General features: G+C 39.6%; 1 protein-coding gene across 4 annotated transcripts in view; it reads left to right on the top strand.

Annotated features, from left to right (window-relative positions):
- LOC140485653 (limbin-like) overlaps positions 1-20310 on the top strand; it is a 188549-nt gene extending 168239 nt beyond the window's left edge. For 2 of the 4 annotated variants that reach the window (XM_072584025.1, XM_072584026.1), the window contains 3 exons: positions 12042-12229; positions 13789-13890; positions 18113-20307. In XM_072584025.1, coding sequence (XP_072440126.1) covers positions 12042-12229; positions 13789-13890; positions 18113-18383 — 561 coding nt within the window. In that variant the 3' untranslated portion in view covers positions 18384-20307. Of the gene's footprint in view, positions 1-12041; positions 12230-13788; positions 13891-18112 lie in introns of all 4 variants that reach the window. The other 2 variants (XM_072584027.1, XM_072584028.1) reach the window with 2 other exon arrangements.
- The last annotated feature ends 7379 nt before the right edge of the window (positions 20311-27689 follow it).

Genomic DNA, 27689 nt, shown 5'->3' with positions numbered 1-27689 from the left:
ACCAGTGAATCAGCTATATCATTAGGAAGGACAAACTGTATTCCTGGAGCTGAGAGTTTGTCCAGTACTCCTACCACTAATTCTCCACTCTTCTCTGGACTCTCTAGCCTCACTTTACATAACTGAGCACTTTTTGTCTCACTATGAATTCCTGTTACCAGTGCCTTCTCTGGCAATAGACCCTCAGGAGTACATATCTCCTCATCCTTCACCATTACAGACTGAGAGGATCCCTGTGTCCCTGAATATTGTAACCTCCTTACCTATTACTCCTGGCCGATGTGAATAAACTTTACCCTTGCATGTATATTTTCTAAGCAGATCTGGCACTTCCTCCTTAATCAACCTCTGATTATCTTGTACACTCTCAGGCAACTGTCTAACTTCCCTTGTGCTTTTTGTCACTAGTCCATCAAAACGTGCAGGCTTGTCTGGTTTTCCTACATCTGGCTTTTTCCTAGCCCACCAACACTGTGATTTCATGTGGCCCACTTTATTACAATGAAAACACTGGAGCTTTTTGACTTCTTTGTCCCCCTCAAGGGTTTTTTTTTTACCCTGTGGTGAGTTATCCTTGTGATCTTCACTGAGTTCAAAAGCTGTCTCTTTTTCTTTCTCTATTTTTTTTTCCCTTTCTTCTGCTGCTCTCTCTTCCTCTCTCTGTTTTGCTGCTCTCTCCTTTTCCCTCTCTTCGGCTTTTAATCATAACACAAACTGTTTCATTTCTGCTGCCCTTTCCTTATCTCTCACCTCCAACTAAAGCTGCTTCATTTGCAATTGAATTCTCGCCAACTCTATAGATTTGGATGGTTTCTCCACCAAGTTTAAATGCTGAGCTACTGCTGTAATTATCTCTCCTTTCCTCACAAAAGCAGGCAGTTCTGATTCCAGCTTCTCTGCTAATTCTTGCAACTTGGTCTTATTCACTTTTTGCAAAACCTCCAATGTCACCATATCCACTTCCAGAAAACCTTTGGTGACTGAAAGAGCCATTCCTATCCCAAGCTTTGTCTACCCAACCAAGCCAACACCCGAAATAAAGACACTAGCGCCTACCACTCGCTGTTTAAAATCCTGCAAAGAGCCCCCCAATCTGTTATGGATTCGGCCAGATCACTCAAAACATTCTTAAGCAAGCAGCCGTAGACCGAACTTTGTAATTTGTTTTGGTAAGTGTACAGTGAAAATTACCTGGAATAAGATAGCTAGGTTGACTACTAGATTTTAGAACACGTAAAAAATGTATTCAAGAAATTACACAATGAAACACAAATAACAGAATAAAGAACCCCTACAGAACTCAACCTATCCAGCTAGACTTAATTATGCTGTTCCGAATACACACAACAGTCCCAATAAACACTCTCCCTTTAGAACTCAGTATAAATGCAACACATGCTTACAGGTTGACGTTGAAGGACAGAGAAGAGAGTGACTTTCCACACAGCTCCCTGTTGAACTTCCTAGCTCAAGACTAAACTAAAAACAGCTCAGCTCAGCTAGCTAGAAAGCTGATCACCACCCTGTCTTTATACAGGTCACTTCTAAAGCATGACCACTTTGGCCTGAAGTCTCATCTGTTTACATATTAACAAAAGGTCTCTCAAAATCCTTTTCATCTCGATACCAAAGCAGACTGATCGGAGCCCAGCCTGGTTTATTACCACTCTGAAAAAAATCAAGGACAGAGTCTCCTTGAGCCAAGGAACAGCTTTTAGAAAAACAAGGAACTAGCTTTGTGACAAGAATCTAATAAATTTTGGAAAATTAACACCAAACCCATTTATTATCTCATTGGCAACATCTTTTTGAAACAGTAAGGTGAAGTCCATTGAGACCGAGCGACCTGTTAGCCCACAGCTCCGACAGATTGCCTACTACTGATTTCACGTTCTGAGTTACGGCTATGGATCTTTATGTGTCCTCTTGAGTGAAGAAGAAGAGCTTATATAAAGGTGTACAATGTAATGAAAGAAGCTGGTGTTCATTGGCAGAAGTTACCTGTTCGTTTTATGGTGCCACTGTCATTGAGATATACTTCAGAAAACTCAATCAAGTTCGTGAGACATGATTTCCCATGCACAAAGCCATGTTGACTATCCCTAATCAGTCTTTGCCTCTCCAAATACATGTGAATCCTGTCCCTCAGGATTGCCTCCAACAACTTGCCCACCATTGATGTCAGGCTCACCAGTTTATAGTTCCCTGGCTTTTCTTTACCACCTTTCTTAAATAATGGCACCACGTCTGCCAACCTCCAGTCTTCTGGCATCTCACCTGTGACTATCGATGATACAAATATCTCAGCAAGGGACCCAGCAATCACTTCCTTAGCTTCCTGTAGAGTTTTAGCGTACTCCTGATCAGATCCCGGAGATTTATCCACATTTGTGTTTCAAGACATCCAGCACCACCTCCTCTGTAATATGGACATTTTTCAAGATGCCACTATTTATCTCCCCACATTCTATATCTTCTATATCCTTCTCCACAGTAAACACTGATGCAAAATACTCATTTAGTGTCTCACCCATCTCCTGCAGTTCCACATGGGGATGGCCTTCCTGATCTTTAAGGGCCCCTATTCTCTCCCTATTTACCCTTTTGTCCTTAATATATTTGTAAAATCCCATTGGATTCTCCTTAATTTTATTTGCCAAAGCTATTTCATGTCCCCTTTTTTCCCCTCCTGATTTCTTTCTTAACTACACTTCTAATGCCTTTATATGCTTCTAGGGATTCACTCGATTTCTGCTGTCTGTACCTGACATATGCTTCCCTTTTTTTTTGACTAAAACCTCAATTTCTCTAGTCATCCAGCATTCCCTACACGTACCAGGCTTGCCCTTCACCCTAACAAGAACATGCTGTCTCTGGACTGTTGGTATCTCACATTTGAAGGCTTCCCATTTTCCAGCCTTCCTTTACCTATGAACATTCTGCCCCAATCAACTTATGAAAGTTATTGCCTAATACTGTCAAAATTGGTCTTAGACCTTTAACTTTTAAGTCTGGTCTATCCTTTTCCATCACTATTTGAAAACTAATAGAATTATGGTTACTGGCCCCAAAGTGCTTCCCCAGTCACCTACCCTGCTTTATTTCCCAATAGTACGTCAAGTTTTTCATCTTCTCTAGTAGGAACATCCCCATACTGAATCAGAAAATTTTCTTGACAAATTCCTCTCCATCTAAACCCTTAACACTTTGTCAGTTCCAGTCTATGTTTGGAAAGTGAAAATCCCATACTATAACCACCCTGTTATTGATGTTGAGGTGCCAGTGTTGGAATGGGATGGACAAAGTTAAAAATCTCATAACACTTTCCAAATATACCTATTGGATCATAACCTGGCATTATGTGATTTTTAACTTTGTCCATCCTATGATTCTCACAGATAATTGAAATCTCTTTACAAATTTGTTTCTCAATTTCCTGTTGACTATTGTGAGGGGGGGTCTATTGTACAACCCAAATAAGGTGATCATACCTTTTTCACTTCTCAGTTCTATCCACATAACTTCCCTGGATGTATTCCCAGGAATATCCTCCCTAAGTACAGCTGGAATATTATCCTCAATCAATACCGCCCCTCCTCCTCCTCTCCTACTTCCCTTTATATAGCATCTATGCCCTGGAACATTAAACTACCAGACCTGTCCATCCCTGAGCCACGTTTCTCTAATTGCTGATATTCTGGTCCTATATTCCTAGCCATGCCCTGAGTTCATCTGCCTTCCCTGTTAGGTCTCTTGTATTGAAATAAATGCAGTTTAATTTATCAGTCCTGCCTTGTTCTCTGCTTTGTTCCTACCTGACCTGACTAATTGATTATATTTTCAAACTTATTGAGAAGGTAAAAAAGCAATCTGGCTCATGAGTGATTTGAGATCGGTTAATATGAATAATCTTTGGCAGTGAATCTGAATTGATATCTAAAGCACATTTCCTACAACAATAACAGAGATCACATTGCTTGATCTGATCTTTCCAGCAGATCACATTTTCTGTTGCGTCTTTGTTTACATTGTTTACTATACAAACGCATGATGTGGAGGTACCATTGTTAAACTGACGTGCACAAAGTCAGAAGGCACATGGCACTAGGTTAAAGTCCAACAGGTTAATTTGAAATCACAAGCTTTCGGAGCGCTGCTCCTTTGTCAGGCAAACTTCACCTGACGGAGCAGCTCTCCAAAAGCTTGTGATTTCAAATAAACCTGTTGGCCTATAACCTGTGTTGTGTGACTACTGACTTTATACAAACGCATGCAAGTATTCCAAAAGGAAGAACATAGAAACAATTATATTGAGTATTCCCTGACCAATTTTCACTCATTTGTATCTACTGTCAACAGTGCAAGCAAGAAGGCTCTCTCCTGGTACATTTTATTTAAAGCAAATGTACATTATTATTTAAGTGATTTTTGCTGTAAATAAAGTCTAATAATGATGTGCACACTCCCTACATTACGTTTCTATTACCTATTGTGTGTTTTTATATTGATCATGTCGACCTCTTAATTATTTGGAATACTTCATCACCCTTACACTTCTGGTCCCATCGGTGCTGGTTAATAGAATGTTTGCTGTTCGACATTTTCTCTAATGCTGTAATATCATATTTGTAAGGTACCATTTAATCGTCTTGCCTGCTACCTTTGTTCCAGTTTTCTGTCAAGCTTTTTTGTCTTTCCTGTTTCAACTTCTTTGCTGAGGCTCCCATTCTCCACTTTGTTGTTTCTCATCTTCTGTGTTTTCCTTTGTTTCTTTCAGCATTTGTCTCATAAGTGTTTTGCCTTTTGATTTTCCTATTTAGGACATGTTCAATCCCACCTTTTCAAGAATCACACTGGAACATTATAACTGGCTAACTTTGATCCATGTCACACCAACCTTTTCCTTTTTATGTTTTCACATTCAAGCTACAATGCAAATGGAACTTGGTGTGTTGTGTTCAGGATGCCTATTGTTCCTCATCCATCTCTCCATGCCTCATTTATTTGCATCACAACTAAGTGCTCTTCCTATTAATATTTCCCATCATAATTTCCTTTTTGTTATCTTTTCTGCACAATTTGACGCTGAAAATATTTAATTATTTTGTTATTAGATTGAGAGTAAGCGAGATGCTCTGTTCTATGGTCCTTTCAACACAAGACATTCCCCGCAGAATGGTCTATGAACTAAAAAATTTACTTATCACTTTTAGTTTCAAGAGTTTACATTTAACAATGTCCTGCAGCATGGCTATGAACACAATAAAAGGTTAGTTTAGGTTGTAAGTTTGCACACTGAGCTGGCAGGTTTATTTTCAGATGTTTTGTCACCCTGCTAGGGAACATCATCAATGAGCCTCCAATGAAGCACTGGTATTCTGTCCCACTCTCTGTTTGTGTGTCTTGGTCTGTTAACGTGGGTGATATCATTTCCAGTTCTTTTTCTCAGAGGTTGGTAAAAGATTAGTTCATTATGCAGCTGTTGCTCAAATTTGTTTAACTAAAAACTGATCAAGTTACGAGCTAAAATATAGAGAGAAAGATTGAAGGTAAATAAGGAGAAAAGTTATGCATCAAGATGAAAATGAGATCAATCTGTATTATTGTTGGAAGCCTGGCTTGATTGAAGATTGTCTATCCAAAGAAAAGGTCATTATAACTTGAAGTCAGGTTAAGGAGCTGTGATGGTTTTTGTTATTGAATAGTTGAGTGTTGCTCTGAGTGGGCTGAGCAGTACAGGTCCTAAAAGGAAGTGAGGTTTCTTTGTTTCACTTTTATAGCATTGCAGATTGGTAGCCTGGTTCAGTAGAGCTGTCTAAGATACATTTTTCCTGTTGAGAAACATTCACTGCTTCAAGATGTTTCATTCATGGTCTCTGCACAAAGTGGTCATGTGCACAGGTCAAAAATTAAAATGGCTGCTGTCCCTGTTTCAGGCTTCTGTGTTAGGTACTGGGTTAGCATAAAGTAATTAACTTGTTAATTGTCTCAGCCATTAGCTTCAATAACTCTTTTTAAGACATAGTTTTTTTTTCTGTTGAACTAGGAAGAGCTATTGACACCCCCCCCCCCCCCCGCCGAGGAATTGTTGTTAAGAAGTTTCTGTTGACCTTTAGAAAGGTTCACTGAATTTCATAAGGTCTTTTGTGGTCCATATGGTCTAGAGATCATTTCTGCCTGGTTCCAGCAGCAGCTGAATTCATGATGGTGATCACATGACTTCTGGGAGCCATTTTATCAGATTCTTTGTGTCCATTGTAAAGCCAGACTAGCTGTCTTCACAAAATATTGGACGTTATAAGTAATGACATTGTTTTATTAGCCTATTCTAATTGGGAGCTTGATTTATTTTCAGTAGATTGAGAGAAGAGTGGGACTGTAGATTGTATATAAGCCAAACAGTAAAGACGTATTAGGCAGAAAATAAAGGGATATAAGAGTAGTTTGAGCTTGAATGCCACAGAATTGAAGTTCCTTTCTTTAATGAAAATGCCACATTTGAGGACAAAATGTTATAAAATCCAAGAGCTGCTGAAGGGATGGCATCATTCAAAATGAAATCCCAGAGGTGAAAGGACACTTCACTATATCGTGTCCTTGGAGACATTAGAATAATGAGCTTCTGAAAAGATCAATAAATGTTTCTCTGGCCTTTTGGAACAAGCTTCTCTTTAATGACAAAATATTTCCTTTATTGCACTGCAGTGATTGATCACCTGATATTGCCATATGCCTCTGACTGCTGCAATTGGATTTTGCAGGATTTACCGAGAAGCAGGGAGGATTGAGGCAAATGACTGCCCCAATTCCCCTGAGTCAAATGTAATTCTCTTTCTTTATTTGAATTTGTTTTTATCGTTGGATTTGTTTTTCTTCAGGCACTCACTATGATAATGAATATTCCTGAGGTAAAAAAACAGCTAGAATTGTGAGCTATGCAGCTTGGTGCTCCATTATCTGAAGAGATGTGAGCACTGTTAGAATGCTAATGGCAGTGAAGTTGTTCTAAATGTCCTCTTTCTTTTCAGTTGGCCTTCGCACAAGCTTTTTTTCCTACACCCAGTACCCATCCTTCCCAGTGATCAATTGTGATGAGTGATTCCAGTGGTTTGGGGAGTATACTGGACTGTCTGATAACGTTACCCCTTAACAGCTACAGAAGATGAAAATATTTTATTAACAGATAAATAGAGCATCCTAACCTTTTGGCACAATGGTAATGTCCAGCCTCTGGGCCAGAAGTTTGGGTTGAAATCCCACTTGTTCCAGAGGTGTCTTAACACTTTGAAATATTTTCACTCAACCTATTTATAGGGCTGTTATAGTGGAATGGTAACATCCCTAACTCTGGGCTAGAGGCCTGAGTTCAAGTCTCACCTGTCTTGTAAATGTCATAACATTTTTAAACAAATTGATTAAAAATATTTAAAAGTAGGTCAGTGCTGCTTTTAACCAGATTAAAAATCACAACACCAGGTTATAGACCAACAGGTTTTTTTGGAAGCACTAGATTTTGGAGCGCTGCTGCTCCATCAGGTAGATGTTGAACAGGATCATAAGACACAGAATTTATAGCGAAAGATCACAGTGTCATGTCACTGAAACGATATATTGAACAAACCTAGATTGCTATTAAGTCTCTTATCTTTGAGAATGGGTTGCAGGTTTCGGTTCATTAATATGTAAATCCCAGAACTTCTCTTAAGTCACATTCTCGAGATAATGTAAGGTTTTATCAAAAAAAGGTGACTTCTCAGATTGGACAAAGCATTAAAGGTGTGAAATTAGAGTCAGTCTGTATCCCAATCTTGAGTCAGACTATAAAATCTTAAATTATCTCGAGAACCTTTTATTTATAAAACCTTAAGTTATCTCGAGAATGTGACTTAAAAGAAGTTCTGGGATTTACCTATTCATGAACTGAAATCTGAAACCCACTCTGAACGATGAAAGACTTAAGAACAGTCTAGGTTCGCTCAATATATTGTTTCAGTTACATGACACTGTGATCTTTTGCGATAAATTCTGTGTCTTATGGTCCTGCTCCACAGTTACCTGATGAAGGAGCGGCGCTCCAAAAGCTAGTGCTTCCAAATAAACCTGTTGGACTTGAACCTGTTGTTGCTTGATTTTTAACTTTGTCACCCCCCCCCCCCCCCCCCCCCCCCCCCCCCCAATCCAACACTGGCACCTCCACATCATGGCTTTTAACCATGTTGAAATATTGGCACAGGGAAATACCCCAGCAGTGTACTATCACATTCTGATTGAAAAGCTCATCCTGGCCTTTGTACAGTATTGACAGCTCTATCCATACTCCAGAAGAAAGGAGAGGTTTTTGAAACACTTCTTTGTGCAAATGATTACCATTAAACCTGAAATATCAGCAAATTTAGAATTTACCTGTATGATTGGGATAGAAATGGTTTCGGTTTCTCATTAAAATATACAAAATAATCAATCAGCTTTGAGTGAACATTGTTCAAATATGCTCATTGGCACTAAGGAGGTATTGTGTTGTTCCTGGGAAGATCTGCTGGATCTAGTACATTCACTTCAATTCAGGAGTGATACCAGTAATAATTCAGACTAGAGTGATACCACCTTGTTAGTTTGTGGTGTGTGTATTGTAACCCAATCTTATGAAGGTGTGGTTCTTAAGGGGTTGACATGTATGTTTGAGGGTGGTCAGCTTTTGGTCTAATGAGAAGAGACTTATAGAGTGAATAAAATCCAGTTTATTCCAATCTGTGCAACTATTTATCAATTGCACATTACTGCTAATGCTGGGGGCTCCTAGACTTCAGTTTGTCTCGCATGAGACCTTACTTTACTCAGCAAACCCTCATGACAACACTGCAATGGCTTGTGCTTATTGCACTCAATCAAGTATTACTCTTTTAAACCCCATAGATGTGACATATGGACTATTTCAGTTTTGTTTGTAAGCAACTGGTTAAATAGCTCCTCCGGCCTCATACCATTTTAGAGAAAATTGGAAAATAAATTAAAACATGGCTATGGGCCAGTTATATTTTGTCACTCGTCCAAACACAACATTAATTTTTTGGCCACGTTCTTCTTATTTAATCAACTCTGACTTAGCGCAGGTGCTGTGCAGAAGTAGCTAGCAAGCAACAGAAGATCAGGCCCAATTTCCCCTGGCAGCATTGTCATGTTATAAATGCAAATGGAAATGGCCAGACTGACACCTGGCTTGGCTTCTAAACAGAGTTATTTTCAAGGAGAAGCTAAGCAACTTATTTCGATGCCAAATATTGTCGCAGAGTATATTAGGCAACTGTTTGGTCAAATGGAAGCCATGGTAGTATTAGTCATTTGGCTCTCCAAGTGATTTTCTTAAAGCAAAACTATCACTCTTGCGTTGGCGGCAAGATCATGTTTTGTCTATTGACTTTATGTATGTGCATTTAGAGTCATAAAATCATAGAGGTGTACAGCACAGAAACAGACCCTTCGATCCAACTTGTCCATGCTGACCAGATAGCCCAAATTAAAGTAGTCCCATTTGCCAGCACTTGGCCTGTATCCCTCTAAACCTTTCCTATTCATATACCCATCCAGATGCCTTTTAAATGTTGACATTGTACCAGCCTCCATCACATCCTCTGGCAGCTGATTTCATTCACACATAACCCTCTGCATTGGTCTCTTATACATTTTTCCCCTCTCACCCTAAACCTATGCCTTCTAGTTCTGGGTGCCTCCATCCCAGGGAAAAGCCTTCGTCCATTTATCATTTGCTCAGATTTTGCTGGTATCCGGGCACTAAACAGTACAGCTAGAGTTGCACTTCCACATTTATGTTTTGTGCATGGTTATGTGATGAAATTGTGTGCATGGCTGAAAATAAACATCTGGGACTTGACTAAACCAGCCAATTAATTGTGTATCTCCTTGGCCATTTAGATTAAAAGATTGAAACATTGTAGCAGAAGGTTGAGAATGAAGTGTTAAGGTAAAGTAAGTAAAGTCAATGTCAAATCAGGAACAGAAAGAGACAAAAATAAAGACTGCATTAAAAAAAACAAGTAGAAAGAAGTTGAAATTTTAGTTTTGCTATTTAAAATCGCTAAACTGTTAAATCCTAAAGAAATGATAGGTTAGCTATTTGAAGCATCCTGATTAGACATGTTATGACACTCACAGAGCAGGAGGAACTTGAACCCAAACCTCCTGACACAGAGCTAAGGACACTACCACAACACCACAAGTCTTTATCTGCTCTTCTGGTAGTTAGTTTACTGAACTAGATTGATTGCCAATACTTAACACTTACCATGGCAGACAACTTGGTTTGGTGTGGACCAGTTCAGTTTATTATCAACAGTACGATTACAATAACTTTATGACTTCCAATGCATGGCAACCATTGGGATGATAACAAGATACCAGGACAATTTTGTGATGAATCCACAAGGTGATAAAGAGATGGATAAGATGGAGCCATAAGTTAGCATGGCAATTGAGCATGTATTTAATACAAGGTCATCTTGGTAAATGAGTTAAAGCTAGTTTTTGCTGTTCTGAAGCTTGTTAAGCAGTTGGGAGACATTGAAAATATCTGCCACCTCTCATTCGAGAAACTACATAGCATTCCAGTGGCTACCACTTCAATGGACACCATCTTTTTACAGCATTTGATATTTGGTGGTAAACAAAGTGTTGAATTTGTTTTTCAAGCGTGCATTATGGGATATTTGCCAGTTTCACAATTAGTTCCCCTGGAACAGTGAAGAACTGTCTTTAGAAAAATAGGACACCCCACAAAAAAACTTTTTCAGACATGTTTTGTCAAAACTTTGTGGGCAGTCAAGCAACATTCATCCCAAAAATTCACTAAAGGCTCCTTCACCTTTTTTGTATACCTTATATGGTTCACCAGGTGCTTGATTAGTGGTATTAGTGCTTGATCATGGTATTCTTTGCCAGAACTCTTTCTGGATTGGCTGAGGACTGGGAGAAGGATATTGGGGCAGACATGGCTGCACTAGCTGTAATGGAAAGACGTACAAGCTAATCTACATCTATACCTTGATAGGCAGAGGATATCTCTCCTCCTGGATCTCTGTCACTGCGATCTCCAATGCTCCAGAACCTTTGCGCAGTCTCAGTCCGTCCCTGATTCATCCTGCGGTGTGTTATCAGCTACAGCAGTTCACACCATGAGTGGAAGGGGAGTGCAAAGAGACTACACTTAAACCACCACAAAAATTGCACCTTAACACTTGTGTGCTAAACCTACAGGTTTCTGCTTAACATCTGCAGGCAAGTCCAATTTAAGAGAATCAGCAATGAGAACCAAAATCGTCAGCTAAATTCAGTCTTTCACACGTCCATGTTTTATTCAACCAACATCCATCAAGAGTCGCAAAATTCCTGATTCCTGATGAAGGGCTTATGCCCAAAACGTTGATTCTCCTGCACCTCGGACACTGCCTGACCTGCTGTGCTATTCCAGCGCCACATATTTCAATTCTGACTCTCCAGCATCTGCAGTCTTCATTTTCTGTCAACACCCATCAAGAGTTTGTTTTCACACTTTGATCAAAATGCCCCACGGGACTTTCAAAAAACTAATGGCAGAACAGCGCAACTGGGAAACAATCTTTGGATATGTGTGTAACCATATATTTACCTTTTTTCTGAAGTCACTGTACATCCTACATGTTAATAATAACCAGTAGCATTAGCCTCGCTATTATTTTGACAGCAAAATTTGATGTTGGGATGATAATTATTTTCAAGTGTTTGAATTTGGCATATGATGATTGTGTTTGTAGGCTACTGTCAATAAGATTCCACCATTTAAATCCATTATTTGGATTTTGAAACATCTGGATTTAAAACTGCTCATTCCCACCACTACATAACATTTTGTACATGCCTATCAGCCATTTTCAGTTGTGTGCAGGAATCGAAACATTTGAGCAGTTTTTTATTGAATTTCCACTTGATGCATTCTTGTCTATAATACACAAAGTGACATTTTTCTTATCAACCTTTTCTCTTCATTGTAGGAGATGAAGCTGGCAGCTTATCTTGTGGAGCAGCTGGAAGTGCCAATGACTGAGTTTCAGGCACTGCTAAATCTCCTCCTCCCCAATGCTACCGAGGAGGAATCCACTCTGATTGTAAATGAAATATATTCTGAGAGAATTATTAGCAGTAAGATAAATAAGGATAAAGCAGATGAGAGTGGGAAAAGGTAAGAATTATTGATGTAGAAAAAAGTAGTTGTTACTGGTCTTTGAAGTCAACTTTTTGCAGCAATTTGTTGATGCATGCTTTTCTGTTTTGTTGCAATATGCAATAAGATTGATATCTTAACTAGAGAAGGAAAATTCAAGTGGAGGGCAGTAACTATAAGATAACTTGGACAGGATTTCAGATTTGTGTTTCAGTGACAGATTAAAATATGTTCTTTTCCCCTTTTCTTAAACGGATAAAGTGTACAGTTTGAAGCCTCCTTACACAGTCGCTGGTTCTGATCAGTATTACAACTATTGTGAGTTGTCCTTCATCTTGGCCAAGTTTTGTATTCCCAGGGACTCATTAATAGGAAATCCAGGTATTTCTGTGCTTGAGCAAGACAGCCTGTCATTTTAGATCAAACCAGCTTGAGCTGTCAACCTATAAAGAAGCAAGTTCTTGAAAGCAGCCAAGTGAGAAGGCAGATCTTCATCCGACTGTGGGCTCAGAGGGTTGCTTTGCAACATTTCCATATGCATTGTAACCATGAATTCTCACAGCAATCTTCAAGCAACTGCTGTTTATCATCCAGTTACTTATTTATTGATATTATTTGTTTCCCTCAAACACAAATGATCCTTTTCTTTTGCTCTTATAGATAGAAGGCTTCCTTCGTAGTGGTGGTTTGTTATATTATTCCAATATGTTGTGTCTGGCTGATTTGAAATTGATTAGTTAGCAGCATAATTTTATTCATAATAAGGGTCTTCATCAGGCTGATTGTGATTTTCTTAATTGGTTTCCCTACAGAGAAATGCATTTTCCCCCCTAGGCCTGTACATTCTCATGTGCTTCCCTTTTTATCTTCACTACACATAATTGTTAGGCTTGAATCTTTCTCCAAGGAAATCAGATGGCACTTTTTAACGGAATTTCGACGACAGCATTTGACTTGCTCTGAAGTCAACTGGAAGAAACCATAGATGAAACAGAGCTTGAGAAGAAATGGGTGAATGGGAGAGGAGAGAAGAAAGAATATAAACAAACAAGAGAGAAAGGGAAATGGTTCATGAACTGTCTCTATATTAAAAAAACAGAAAATGCTGCAGACACGAAAGAGGTTGGGTATGTGAAAAAAGAGACATAATTAATAATTCAGCTCAATCATTAAGTATCAGAAGTGGACAAAATTAAAGATGTAAAAGATTTTAATCAGTGCAGAGCTAGTTTTGGGGGGGGGAAGACCCAAAGGGAATATCAGTGATAAAGGGGAAGGTAGGAGAGATTAAATTTTTAAAAAGTGATGATCGTGCAAAGCAAAAATGGACAAAGGAGAAAGTAAGAAAAAAAAACAAGGAATTGTAAATAGTTACTAATAGTTGTCTGAAATAAGACAGTGGTTACGATGGAATTTGTTGAACTCAGTGTTGCATCCAGAAGGTTGTGAAGTGCTGAATCTAAGGTTTGCAACCAACTGTAGAGTGTGATAATGATAACTAGCATCTTCAGAGCTAATTGTGGATCTCCAGAGTTTTGTCTATCTGATTTGTCACAGTTTCCATCTACTTTTACTAGGAGACTTCAGAGGTCAAAGAAATCACTTGACCTAAAACTGAAAAGCAAGCTCATTGGTGAATACCAGGAGAATATACATACTTCCTGCAGCAACAAAAAAAGGTAATGATTGTTAATGGTGCATGATCATTTCTCCAAATTTAAACTACCATTCAGAAGCATAAATGCTAGATTAGCAAAGCAAAACATTAAAAATAATTATAATTTATTTCATGCAATTACATTCATACAAATACTTATATAGGTGACTACACACTATTAATGTTAACTATTACTTTTTAAAAAAATTCCAGTAGTTATGTTGATAGTCCAGTCAACAAAGAGATTATTAGTGCAGCTTTAGGTTCTGCATATTAGAGCACCAAGGTTTATAGACACCTCTGTTGATTTAACTGATACCACTAGGAGCAGAATAGAATCCCTGAAGTGTGGGAGAAGGCCATTTGACCCATCAAGTCCACAATGACCCTCTGAACAGCTCCACCCACCCCCACTAGACACACACCTCTACACTGTAACTCTGCACTTCCCATGGCTAATCCACCCAGCCTGCACATCCCTGGACAATTTAGCATAGCCAATCCATGTAAACTGCACATCTTTGGACTGTGGGAGGATACCCCACACAGACATGGGGAGAATGTGCAAACTCCACTCTGTTTTGCCCTGGGTTGTTATGAAGCACTACAATTGGTTCTAACATATCTGGATTAGAGAAAAAAAGGAAAAAAGGAAAGGTGCTCTCCTTGTAACCATTGATGAGTAATCCCTGCTGCCATGATGTTTCTACTGTTTAACTTACATCAGGGTTGTAAGATGACAAAGTATATTTTAATAAGAAATTAGAAATCAGAAGAGAAAAGGACAGAAGAAATTGAATAGATGCTGCAATTGCAAAAAGGAATAGATTAACATATTATTGACAAAGTATAAGAATATGTTAATAAATAAGATATGGGCAAAATGTGCAAATAAATAGGAATATTTTGGAAATGAATCTGCTGATGACATTTGCTGATGTCACTAAAGTGGAAAGTTCACAAATGGTAAAAAGGATTGTAAAGGAATTCTGTAAGACATAAACGGGTTGATGGAATGGGTAGACAGGTGGAAAATGTAATTCAGTATGAATAAGTTAACAGCAGGTAATTCATTTTTAGATGGAAACCAATAAATGGCTTGCATACCATCTGTCACAGGTCATTTGGTTAACCGGTATATGCTGATGTTTATGTTCCGCACAAAGCTTCATTGCTCTATTTTATCTTGCCCTACCAACATATTTCTTTAGTCCTTTCTCCATCATGTTTGTATTTAGTTTTCCCTTAAATGTACCTATGCTATTGGAGTCAACCATTCTACTTGTGCGTTCTAAACACTCACCAAAATGAGAGTATACAGTTAATGGGAACCTACTGAAGGCTACAGGTGAAGTGGAAAAACTAGGGTTTCACATTCATAATTCTGTGAAAGTACAAGTCCAGGCAGACCTGTAAAGAGAATATTGGACAGTTAACATTTAGAAATGGGAGCATTGCATCTGTATAATTTAATTGTAATGAATTTACATAAAGTATTCATTAAGCAACATACACCAAACTGTTTTGGATACTCCTCAAAAGGATAATAAATCATTTAAGAGTGTGCAGTGTTGACCCATCAAATGATGCTTGGGATGGGAAGCAATAATTCTGAAGAAATGATTGAAATACAAGGGCTATTTCCACTTGTTTCTGCCCTCCTCTTCTGTAACCTCAACCACCCCCTTCCCCTGCCTCAACCCATGAAATCCCTCACCCCTTAACTCTCAGCCCTCACCTGAATCCTCCACGATCCATCAGGTGCTCTTTCAGCCTCTTTTTGTGGCTCTGATGAACCCAAGAGCTGCCAGTCCCTGATTCTAACCCAAACCCTGGACGCATTAAATGGTTTAATTGGATGGCTGTAATTGCAGCAGGGCTTTTAAGAGTTAAGTACAATAGCCACCATAATCCAGTTGAACAAAAGCATTTTTTTTAAATCAAATTTTTTATATCAAACAGTACCCAGCAACTAAACTATCATTACTGAGCAATTTATCATGGGTTGTAAATAGCATACTTATATTTGCCTGTCGTGATTGTTCAAAGAAAATTGTATTCATTTATCTTAAAGTTATTTTGAATGCTGCTAACATCAATTGTTAATAAACCCAATTGATTTTTTTTTGTTTGTTTTGTCGAACTTTATGGCAGAATCAGTCTAAGTATAAAGTTCAGCTTTCATATGATCATAAGTAGTTTAATAATTCAAGCTAAAATGCCTGTTAGGTTATTGAAGAAATCATGTACCCAGCTATTAATATAAATGTTATGATCGATCGGTGAAAGATGAAAAAAAAGATAGAACTCATTTTGGTATAATACCTTTACAATCTTAAGTTTCTGAACTGCTGTACTACCAATAAGCACTTCTAGTCAAAACATGACTATTGGCAAACGTTAAGTTTCCACAAATAGTCAGTTGTTTGACCAGAAAATCTGTTCTAATGATGTTGAATGAGGGATAGATATTCGCCAGGACACTAAAGAGAACGCCACACACTTTGAATAATGTTGTGGGATCTTTCACTTCTACCTGTTAAGGCAGGTGTGGCTTTCATTGATCATCTCATTCAAAAGTGCTGAAGTGTCAAACTAGATTACCTGTTGAACTTTCTAGAGTGGGGCTTAAAGCCATGACTAGCCTCGTCAGGTGAGAATTCTACTACTGTGTCAAGGTTCCAATGAGATGAGATGTAATTTTAATTAATATGCAATGCATTCGTTACAAGTTTCATCTTCATTAATTACTTAAAAGTTTCTGGTACAGAAATCCAATTGTTTGAAACCTTTTCATTTGTTTTTAGTAATATTGAGGGTAATTTTCCACTTGCTAGTTGTGTATGATCATCCCTTCCATCTCCAGGTTGAATACTTTCCATCTACCAACATAAAAGACCTGTTACCAATCTGCCACATTTTCCATTTGTTTTGCTATGATGATAATGTTTTAATATATTGTAATTTCTGAACAAATGCTAATTTTCCAGCCAGGAAATCAGATGAGACGTCCACAAGATCTCCTCTTCTATGCACTTGGCTTCCCACTAAAAAAGTCTGGCACATACATTCCCTCATCTAGTTTCCTTCTTATTGATAATTCATTCGTGGAATGTTGATGTTACTAGCAAGGATAGCAATTTTTTGCCTATCCCTAATTGTTCTTGAGTGAGCTCTCTTCTTAAACCGCTGCCATCCATGTTGTGTGCGGGCTCCCAGGTTGCTGTTGGGTAGTGGATTCCAGCTACTTAACCCTGTGATGAAGGGCATGTGTAGAATCCCTCACATTCTATACTTTACCTATCTTAATGGGTAGGTGTATAATGTCCTAAAAGCAAGACTGATGAGTACTCTTGGTGCCAATATTGTCTAATGTTAGAAGGAGCTGGAAATATGTTGCTGGAAAAGCGCAGCAGGTCAGGCAGCATCCAAGGAACAGGAGAATCGATGTTTCGGGCATAAGGCCTTCTTCAGGATTCCTGAAGAAGGGCTTATGCCCGAAACGTCGATTCTCCTGTTCCTTGGATGCTCCTGACCTGCTGCGCTTTTCCAGCAACACATTTTCAGCTCTGATCTCCAGCATCTGCAGTCCTCACTTTCTCCTAATGTTAGAAGGAGGCAGTGGAACAGTGGTAATGTTACTGGACTAGTTATTCAGATGCTGTGGGGATACTCGTTCAAATCCCACTAAGGCAGCTAGTGGAATTTGAATGTAATAAAAATCTGAAATTAGGAATCTGTTGACGACCATGAAACCATTGTGGATTGTCATTAAAATCCTATCTGTTTCACTAGGGTAGTAAATCTGCTGTCCTTACCTGGTCTGGACTACAAATGAATCCAGACTCAGAACAATTGACTCAGAACTGCCCTCCAAAATGACCTGGAGGAACACTCAATTCAAGGGTAATGAGAGATAGGCAACAAATATTAACCCAGCCAGGGACACACTAATCTCAAGAATAAATGATAATTGTTTAAACATTGCATAGCTGTGAGTCAGGGCATTATAGGATGCAGTGAATATTTGAACTTGGCTGGATATTTTGCAAAACGATCTGGGGAATTTATTCATTTGTACAAGTTAATGGACTGATGGAAGAGTAGGCCTTCTATTTAGTTTGTAACAATTTTGCAAAGTGATGAGTGTCTTAATAAGTGTGAATTGGGAGCTCAGTAAAAGATTACATTGTTCAATTGTGATTGTCGTACAGCTGATCAAAATGTTTGTCTTTTCTGTGCAGCATATTGAAGAAGGAGCGACTCCAACTCATCAAACAAGTGTCCTTCTCTCCTGACTATGGTTCCCCTAAGGTCTCTCCTGTCAAAGTTGATGATCGCCATGAATCAATTGATGAAGCACTGGGGCAAGTTGTAAATATGCCCGATACAGGGGAAAAAGTCTTTGTATTCCGCACCAAGGAACTACATCACGCTTCAGATCTCCAACCAAAGAAGAAGAAAAAGCGCAATTTTCTAAATTATAAAAGAGCAGCTGTGGCTAACTTGGATTGACTATGAATTAATTCAAGATTCGCATTATGTTGCCAAATGACTAACTTTGGAGCCTTTTAACCTATAAAGTATAGCTACAATGATAATTTCCTCTTTAAAAAAAATGGAAAATGGTCAATTTGATTGTTGTTCATGAGTTGTTAAAGTTAAGGGGAAACTTGCAAATCTTTTGAAACCTGCAACACATAAGCAATCTCAAACATAGCCAACTCGTCACAGCAGAAGCATCAATCATAATGTAATTATCCTTTGGTGTTTCTCAGGTCGACAACTAGCTGGCATAAATGTCAAAACTTTATTCATCAAGCTGAGATATGGACAATAATTTTGTAGAATGCTTCAGCAATGATTCAGAAAACTGCAGTTTAATTATCAGTTTTGGATTCATTGATAACTTCTGTAATGGAGACATGGAAGTAGAATGCTGACTGATCAAAGGTCCTGACCGTCTGTTAATGGACTAAGGTAATAAGTGTGGGAGCTTGCCATGAACTGTTTCTTCAAGTGCTGATGATATGGAGGAGGAAGCAAACAATATCTAAGTTACACTTTTGGAAAGAGCTCACCAATAAACTCACGAAAACTGTTACAGAGTAGCAGTAATGGATAAATATCAGCGTGAAAAGTTTACAGATGTGGTGATTTTTCTCTGCCACTGGTAATAAGTAGCAAAGAGTTGAATACAAATTTTTCTGATTTAATTGGCACACTCCAATCTCAATGTGATGAACCTCAGCTTCTACAGTGCAATGTTCTGTTACTGTGGTGTACTTGCTACTTGGAGTGGGCATGGGTTGCACAGTTTTGTCTTAAATTTTACAATGTCTCTTCCTCCTGTTCTGTTGTGATGCACTCAGAAATGGCTGTTACACTCATATATGTTACTCTGATACTCTTGATGTGTTACTCCTTTCACTTCTGTAATGATGATTCTAAATTGTCCTCTATATAAAACTCACCAAACCCAGCAAAACCTCACAATTTTTGATTTGTATCTGTTGGTGTGGTTTGCTAAGTGACCACAATAATTTTAATAAGCAAAAGTATTTCTTTAGCTCCTTTTTTATTTCTCCTTCTCTGATAGATAGGGATTCAGGTAAATGGTTTGCAGCTCTTTGTGCCAAATACATTATCATATATTTTTTTCAAAACAGCTATTTGAATATGATGCAGTGTAAACGTTATTGTAATGTATCTGGTTTATTTGTAACTAAACATAAAATGTGATAATATAACTTTTTTTTGAGAATTTTAACGTGTGTGACATTCCTGCTTTTTAAACTGAAAACACCTGAGTAGGAATCTACCCTTTGGTACCTATATCCCTTTATCTGAAGGATATTTTCCCTGATTAATTTTTAACTTGCCATGATTTGCAATTGTCACTCCAGAAGATCTTTTTGCAATGTGGTTATATCCTGCTTTGAGTTAAGAAAATCAAAACAGTACACAGTACTCAAAGTGTGGGTGTCTTACCAAGGCTGTAGGTAATTGTAGTGGGGGTGCTTTACTCATATGCTCCAATCTCTTCATAACAAGAGTTAACATGTATCATTTGCCCTCTTAATTGCTTGCTGTACCTGCTGGTTAATTCCGTATGATATTTGTTTACAAGGATACTAACACAAAAGTGATAAGTAACTTTCCTCAATTTCTTACAAAACTATTTTTAAAATTGTTTTTCCTACAAAAGCTGATATCTTCACTTCCCCACAATAAATTTCATCTGCTGTGTATCTGCTCACTCATATAAACCTAGGTCCAGCAAATGAGAAGGCTCCATTTCAGGAATGCTGGAGAGTCACATGCCAGCAAGAAACTTCTATTTAAATTCAATTCTGAATGAGTTAAATGATTCTTGTATTAGGAAACGGTGTCTTTCCCTCTGTTGCAGTTTGCAAAGCTTTTGCGATCTCCTCTGTATTGCTCATGACTGGCCTGATTTGGGAAAGATTGCAACTTTAATGTGAGAACAACTTGTTAAATCTCTCAGCAAAGGTACAACGTCCCAGATCACGGACAGCCTAATCCTAATGGTTATATTTATTTCTTTAGTGTTTATTTAATTGTTAAGTCTCCAACCAGGCATCCTTGATGTGTTTTTATTGTGGTTCAGTTGATAGCTAGCTCATAGTTACAGATCTACCCTGCATATTTGCTTTGCTCAAAAGCAACTTCGTCTTGAGTTACTTTTGTGACAGTTTTGTCAGTGATAGCTTGCTGCCAACTTCAACTGTATCCTGTATAACAGTTTCAATAACATGTTCTTAAAAAAAATTGACTTTGCTATGGTTAATCAGGTTATAGTACTGTTTTATTAATATGCATACGCTCATATGAATGTTAGGCGAAAGTGAGGATAGAAACATACAGCAGAGTACAGGCCGTTCAACCCACAATGTTGTGCCAAGGATTAATCCTATTCTAAACGAAAATAACCTAACCTATGCTCCCTTCAATTCACTGCTGTCCATGTGCATGTCCAGCAGTCACTTAAATGTCCCTAATTACTCTACTTCCACCACTATCCCGGCAACACATTCCATACGCTCACCATTCTGATGTCCCCTCTATACCTTCCTCCTACTACCTTAAAACTATGACCCCCTCGTGCCAGTCAATCTTGCCCTTGGGAAAAGTCTCTGGCTATTCACTCTATCCAAGCCTCTCATTACCTTGTACACCTCGATCAGGCCATCTCTCTTCCTCCTCTCCAAAGAGAAAAGTCAACCTTTCCTCATAAGACACGTCCTCCAGTCCAGGAAGCATCCTGGTAAACCTCCTTTGCACCCTCTCCAAAGCCTCTACATCTTTCCTATAATAGGGCGACCAGAACTGGACACAATATTCCAAGTGTGGTCTCACCAGGGTTTTATAGAGCTGCAGCAAAACCTCATGACTCTTAAACTCGATCCCCCCCCGTTAATGAAAGCCAAAATACCATATGCTTTCTTAACAACCCTATCCACATGGGTGGCAACTTTGAGGGATCTATAAAGTTGAACACCAAGATCCAACTGTTCCTCCACAGTGCCAAGAATCCTGTCATTAATCCTATATTCAGCATTCAAGTTCAACCTTCCAAAATGCATCACTTCATATTTATCCAGGTTGAATTCCATCTGCCATTTCTCAGTCCAGCTCTGCATGCTGTCAATATTGCGCTGAGTCTGCAATAGCCCTTGATACACACCGCCAACCTCTCTGTCATCGGCAAACTTACTAACCCTCCTCAACTTACTCAACCTCCTCAAAAAAGTCATTTATAAAAACTACAAAGATCCAAGGCCCAAGAAGAGAGCCCTGTAGGACACCACTCACCACTGACCTCCCAGGCAGAATACTTTCCATCTACAACCACTCTCTGCCTTCTGTCAGCCAACCAGTTCTGAATCCAGACAGCCAAATCTCCCTGTATCCCATACCTCTTGACTTTATGAATGAACCTACCATGGGGAACCTTATCAAATGCCTTGCTGAAGTCCATTTACACCACACCCACTGCTCGACTTTCATCAACCTGTCTCGTCACCTCCTCAAAGAACTTTATAAGATTTGTGAGGCATGACCTGCCCCTCTCAAAGCCATGTGACTGCCTTTAATCACACCATGCTTTTCCAAATAGTCATAAAGCCTAGCCCTCAAAACTCTTTCCAAAACCTTACTGACACAGACGTAAAACTGACAGGTCTGTAATTGCCAGGGATTTCCCTATTTCCCCTCTTGAAAAGAGGAACCACATTTACAGTAGGACTGTTAATCCAGAGATCCAGATAATGGTCTGGGGTCCTGGGTTCAAACCCTGTCACAGCAGATGGTGGAATTTCAATTCAATAAAAATCTGGAATTAAGAATCTCGTGATGACCATGAATCCGTTGTCAGAAAAACCCACTGGCTCATTAATGTCCTTTTAGGGAAGGAAACTGCCATCCTTACCTGTGACTCCAGATACATAGCAATGTGGTTGACTCTTAACTGCCCTCTGGGCAATTAAGGATGGGTACTAAATGCTGATCTAGCTAGTGACACCTTCATCCTGTAAATAAGTAAAGGAAAGAAATCTTGGCTTAATATTAACTGATCACAGTGTTCATTAATTTTTATTTGTAACTGTTCTATATATGTAATTCTACAGTGAAATTGCTGATTGCTATTTGCAAGTAATCATCACTAACTTTCAACTTTTGATGTTGGTAGCATGTGTTGGGAAAATTCCTAGCTTAGCCCACCTGCCTACAGTGGGAGGAAGTGTCCTCAAGGGTGGGATCTCTGTTGCCAGGGATATAGGGAGAAAGGTTTTAATTTTAACATAGTGGAAAGTATTCAATTAATGATTTTAATATTTTAACTGTTTTTACACATGCTTCTGTCACAATAGAGCTTGTTACCTATGTACAATATATCACGATTGAATAGGTAAGAAAGTGTCCTAAACTTTCATGAGTGTAAGGGACTTTGGATGTCATGTCTTGGAACGAGAGGCTGTGGGGGATCTGGGAGATATAACTTAACCTAGGCAGCAAAAGGCAGATCTTTTTAAATTAATGTTCAGAAGGTTCCTCATATAGATGTGGTCCATGACACCTTTGAGGCACCTAGGTCCTTTAAAAACTCGGCCTAGCTCCATGAAACCTGCAGAGGGGTAGAATTGCTTCCCCGTTGCTCAAGATTGCCCAAGGCCACCAGTTTTGTTCCTGACAAGTGTCCAGATAATCTCCGTTTACCCTGATGCCTCAAAGGTTTGAGCACACGTGGAATAGTGAGTATTCCTCACTCATAGGATTCTGCTGTCAAGCCAAATAGACATTCCACCTACTGCACAGATAAGTAATGTGGTAAATGCATTTCAATGTCTCTGTGACATCAGGTAAATCCATATGTTCCAACAACAGGAGCCAGTCAGTGGTTAGTGCTGCTGCCTCACAGTGCCAGGGACCCGGTGCGATTCCAGCCTTGGGTGACAGTCTGTATGGAGTTTGCACATTCTCCCTGTATCTGCGTGGGTTTTCTCCAGATGTTCCAGTTTCCTCCAGGTGTTCCAGTTTCTTTCCAAACTCTAGAGATGTGCAGCTGAGGTGGCTTGGCCATGCTAAATTGTCCTTAGTATTTAGGAATGGACAGGCTCGATGGACTAACCATGGGAAATGCAGAGTTACAGGGATAGGACAGCAGGGAGGGGCTGGTTAGGATACTCTTTGGAGGTTGGTGTGGACTTCATGGGCCAAATGGCTTGCTTCCACACTGTAGCAAATCTATGAATCTAACTAGTGGATCATATCAAACCGGTCCATGCTCATAAAACCCAGAATGATGTCCCTGATCTTCTGCCAGGGAGATGTTTATTGTAGCAGACTAGAGCTGTACATCTGGACTGGGGGCTGGGTGGGGAAGAATCCCCAACTCTGAGTTAGATTCTGACATTTCAGGAAGATCCTATTCTCTGACTTAGATAGCATGCAAAGAAATTTCAGAAAGATTAAAACCTGCTGTACTCATGGTGAAGAATAAAATTGAACCCAACTCACTGCTGACAACCTGGTCACCCCCTATGGTTGTGATTCTTGCGCTCTCTTGACCCAATCCCCAGCCACTTCCATACCTGACACCCTCTTAACTCTTAGTTCCATCCCATCAAACCCATTTTGCCTGACTCCCCAGGCCTGGCAACCTCCCTCAGTGACCCAACACCCACCTCTGATGTGTCACCCCTGCTTCCTATCAACACTCTCCCCAACTAGAATCACACTGACAGCTCTGAGAGTCTCCCCCAGACCAGACGCCAGGATCCTAAGCCCTTATCCATATAACTGCTACTCTACCCCCCCTCACCCACTTGGTTCCTGTAACCATCAACCACTAGCATCTTTCCTCACCCACCTGGCACTTATATCTAATATCCACCCACCCATTCACTTGGCACCCAAACCCCTAACTGCCCTGCCACCTGTATCTCCTCACCCACCTGGCACCTTATCATGAATCTAGCATACCATCTCTTCCACCCACCTGCTACCCAATCTCATCACAGGAGCCATCAAGTTGGTTTATGGTCCTTTAAACTTTCGAATACAATATTTATTGCTGGAAAAGCTGACAAGACTTCAACATTGCTCCTCTCTACTGCTGGCTGGGAGGAATGCTGAAGCCATCTGTGTTGCTTTGGTTGGAAAGCTCCCAACCCAAAGCCTGTTGGCCGAAAACTTCACTAAAGGCAAATGATGAGATTTGAAACTTCAGGTCATTATGGCCAATGTTACGTGCTGTGATTGAACAACCTCTGTCAAACTCTCACTTCTCTCAGAGGGCTGTGGATCTGTGGAACTCACTGGCCCAGAGTGCAGTGGAGATAGAATCAACCATCAGATTCAGTAAAGAATGTTTCTGATGAATAGTGGGAGAAAGGAGAGCAGGCAGGGAAGTGGAGTTGAGACCAGGATAAGATCAGCCATGATCATGTTAAATGGTGGAATGAGCTTGAAGTGGTGAATCGCCTACTCCTGCTCCTAATTCCTATATATCAAATGTGTAAAATTGCACAAGCTGCAAGGTATACATATTCATATGCAGGCTTCTGCCCTTTGCAAACAGAAAGCATAAGTCCACAAAATTCATCTTTGTTAATTGGATAAAACTGGACCAACATTTCCTGATGCATTCCTCAGAACAACGTCTTGACTGAACACAATCAACTTGCCTGTTTTGAATTTAAGATAAAGCTTAGCACGTAACTGTTCCCTAGTACATTGTATCCATGTCAACACCTCTTCCAATTAGAATCTAATTGCCAACCAATTAACAGCCTCTTCTCTTGAAGTACAAATTGTTGTTTGCCTCTTGTTTCTTACACTTCTTTGTTGAATGCAAGACAGTGCTTTGACAGCATTTCTCTTTATCAACAATACTCAAGAGTAAAATACTTAGTCTCCTTTAGAGAATTAGTGGGGATAATCTATTGATGGTTTGTGCACAACCATGGAGAGATTATTTCATTGGACCCTAAACTCATCTCAGACTGGCGCTGTGTGAATTAGTAAAAGCTGCTTCATACAAATGAGTTCAATTTAGAGGCGTTAGACTTTGTGGTGTCTACAAAGTGAGCCTATGAATAATTATTGTACATGAGGGACCTGGTAAGGATATTATCAAGTATTCATAAGCTTAAAATGATATTCCTATTACAACCAAGCCTTGATTCAAGCAGCTGATTAAAAGCAGCAAAATTCCACCAACTTCAGTTCATATGATGGGCCAAGAATATTAATAGAACAATTTTAATGTATTGACAAGGAGGTCAATGACAGGATACAACATGGGCGGCACGGTGGCACAGTGGTTAGCACAACTGCCTCACAGTGCCAGAGACCCGAGTTCAATTCCTGCCTCAGGCGACTGACTGTGTGGAGTTTGCACGTTCTCCCCGTGTCTGCGTGGGTTTCCTCCGGGTGCTCCGGTTTCCTCCCACAATCACAAAGATGTTCAGGTCAGGTGAATTGGCCATGCTAAATTGCCCGTAGTGTTAGGTAAGGGGTAGATGTAGGGGTATGGGTGGGTTGCGCTTCGGCGGGGTGGTGTGGACTTGTTGGGCCGAAGGGCCTGTTTCCACACTGTAAGTAATCTAATCTAAGATCTTTCCTAATGAACTCTTATAGGGCGGCACGGTGGCACAGTGGTTAGCACTGCTGCCTCACAGTGCCAGAGACCTGGGTTCAATTCCCGCCTCAGGCGACTGACTGTGTGGAGTTTGCACGTTCTCCCCGTGTCTGCGTGGGTTTCCTCCGGGTGCTCCGGTTTCCTCCCATAGTCCAAAGATGTGCAGGTCAGGTGAATTGGCCATGCTAAATTGCCTGTAGCGTTAGGTAAGGGGTAGATGTAGGGGTATGGGTGGGTTGCGCTTCGGCGGGGCGGTGTGGACTTGTTGGGCCGAAGGGCCTGTTTCCACCCTGTAAGTAATCTAATCTAATATGTCGTACCAAAAACATCAATGAAATTGGAGTTTTATACAGCTATGTATGGATTACCATTCAGCTGGAACTGAGCTTTTTATAGCCTATTAAATCTAGTTGTGACGTTGGAAAATATACAAACAGTACAGGTACAACGAAGAGGATTCAATAATCCGAACTAAGTCCCTCCTATGAGTGCAATACACTGTGGGCTTTCAATGCCAACATGTTTGAATAGCAAAACAAATGAGGAGCACCTTTCCATTTCCAAGCATGGCAGACAGACAAAGCTCTGTCCCAGCACAAAGGGAGCCTGCGTGTTTTATGGGAATTTTGAGCAGTGGTCGATTCGGTGTGGCTATCTGTCTCTTTTCTAAAATGGAAAACAATTATCTGCAGCACCAAAGATATCCCATTTGGAACAATTGACCTTTCCTCAACGTGTTCGTTAGGGGGATTTTAATTGGTTAACAGAGTATCAGCTTCTTGCTCATATAAAGAAAGAATTATTGTAATAGAATGCTAATTTTTACAAAACTAACATGAAGCCATAATGTTTAGTTTGGAGGTTTAGACTTGTAATACTGTCATTCACCTTAGCTAAAGGTATCTCTCCTTCATGAGAGAGATTTTCTGTATGTTAGACCGTTTAATGAGTACCGCAGAGAATGTGGTTCTTGTTGAGACATAGATGCAATATCACAGACTTACACTCCAAGTTCTGTGCTTACTAATGTTACTGTACCTGTCATACAGATAACTGACTGAAGACATTACACAGAGAGAGTGACTAAAGGTGAGGTGGATAACTTTATACCAGAATTTCATAAGGTCATGTAACTTATAGACATAGTGCCTGGGTGAAGTGGAACCATAATACAACATCTTCCAGTCCTCTTTAATAAATTGCCACCATTGCACGTACAATGATGCACATAGAGATATTGTCTTTATATATTCAGATAACACAACAGTGGATGTATGATCTGACCAGATTGAGTTCTTCGACAATACAGGTATCCCCCACTTTTCGAATGTTCACTTTACGCCACTTTGCTTTTGCGAAAGACCTACATTAGTGCCTGTTTTCGTGAATCCGAAGAGGATTTTTGATTTTACAAGAAACGACTGAATTTTTCCCATATAAATCATGCATCTTCGCTTTACACCATTTTCGGCTTATGAAAGGTTTCCTAGGAATGCTCTACTTTCAGATAGCGGAGGACACCAGTAACCATGGCGTGGCTGTGTAGGTTATCTCTGAGGTATGCTGTCTGTCATTGTGGATGGAATGTAAATTGTTGTAATACATCTAGGGTTGCTGTCTGGTATTTTATTTTCAGAGTTGTCATTCTGTGGGAT

The sequence above is a fragment of the Chiloscyllium punctatum genome, chromosome 14, assembly GCF_047496795.1.
Source record: "Chiloscyllium punctatum isolate Juve2018m chromosome 14, sChiPun1.3, whole genome shotgun sequence".
Taxonomy (NCBI): domain Eukaryota; kingdom Metazoa; phylum Chordata; class Chondrichthyes; order Orectolobiformes; family Hemiscylliidae; genus Chiloscyllium; species Chiloscyllium punctatum.
The sequence above is the reverse complement of the archived record's forward strand: the minus strand, read 5'-3'. Positions and strand labels throughout refer to the sequence as shown.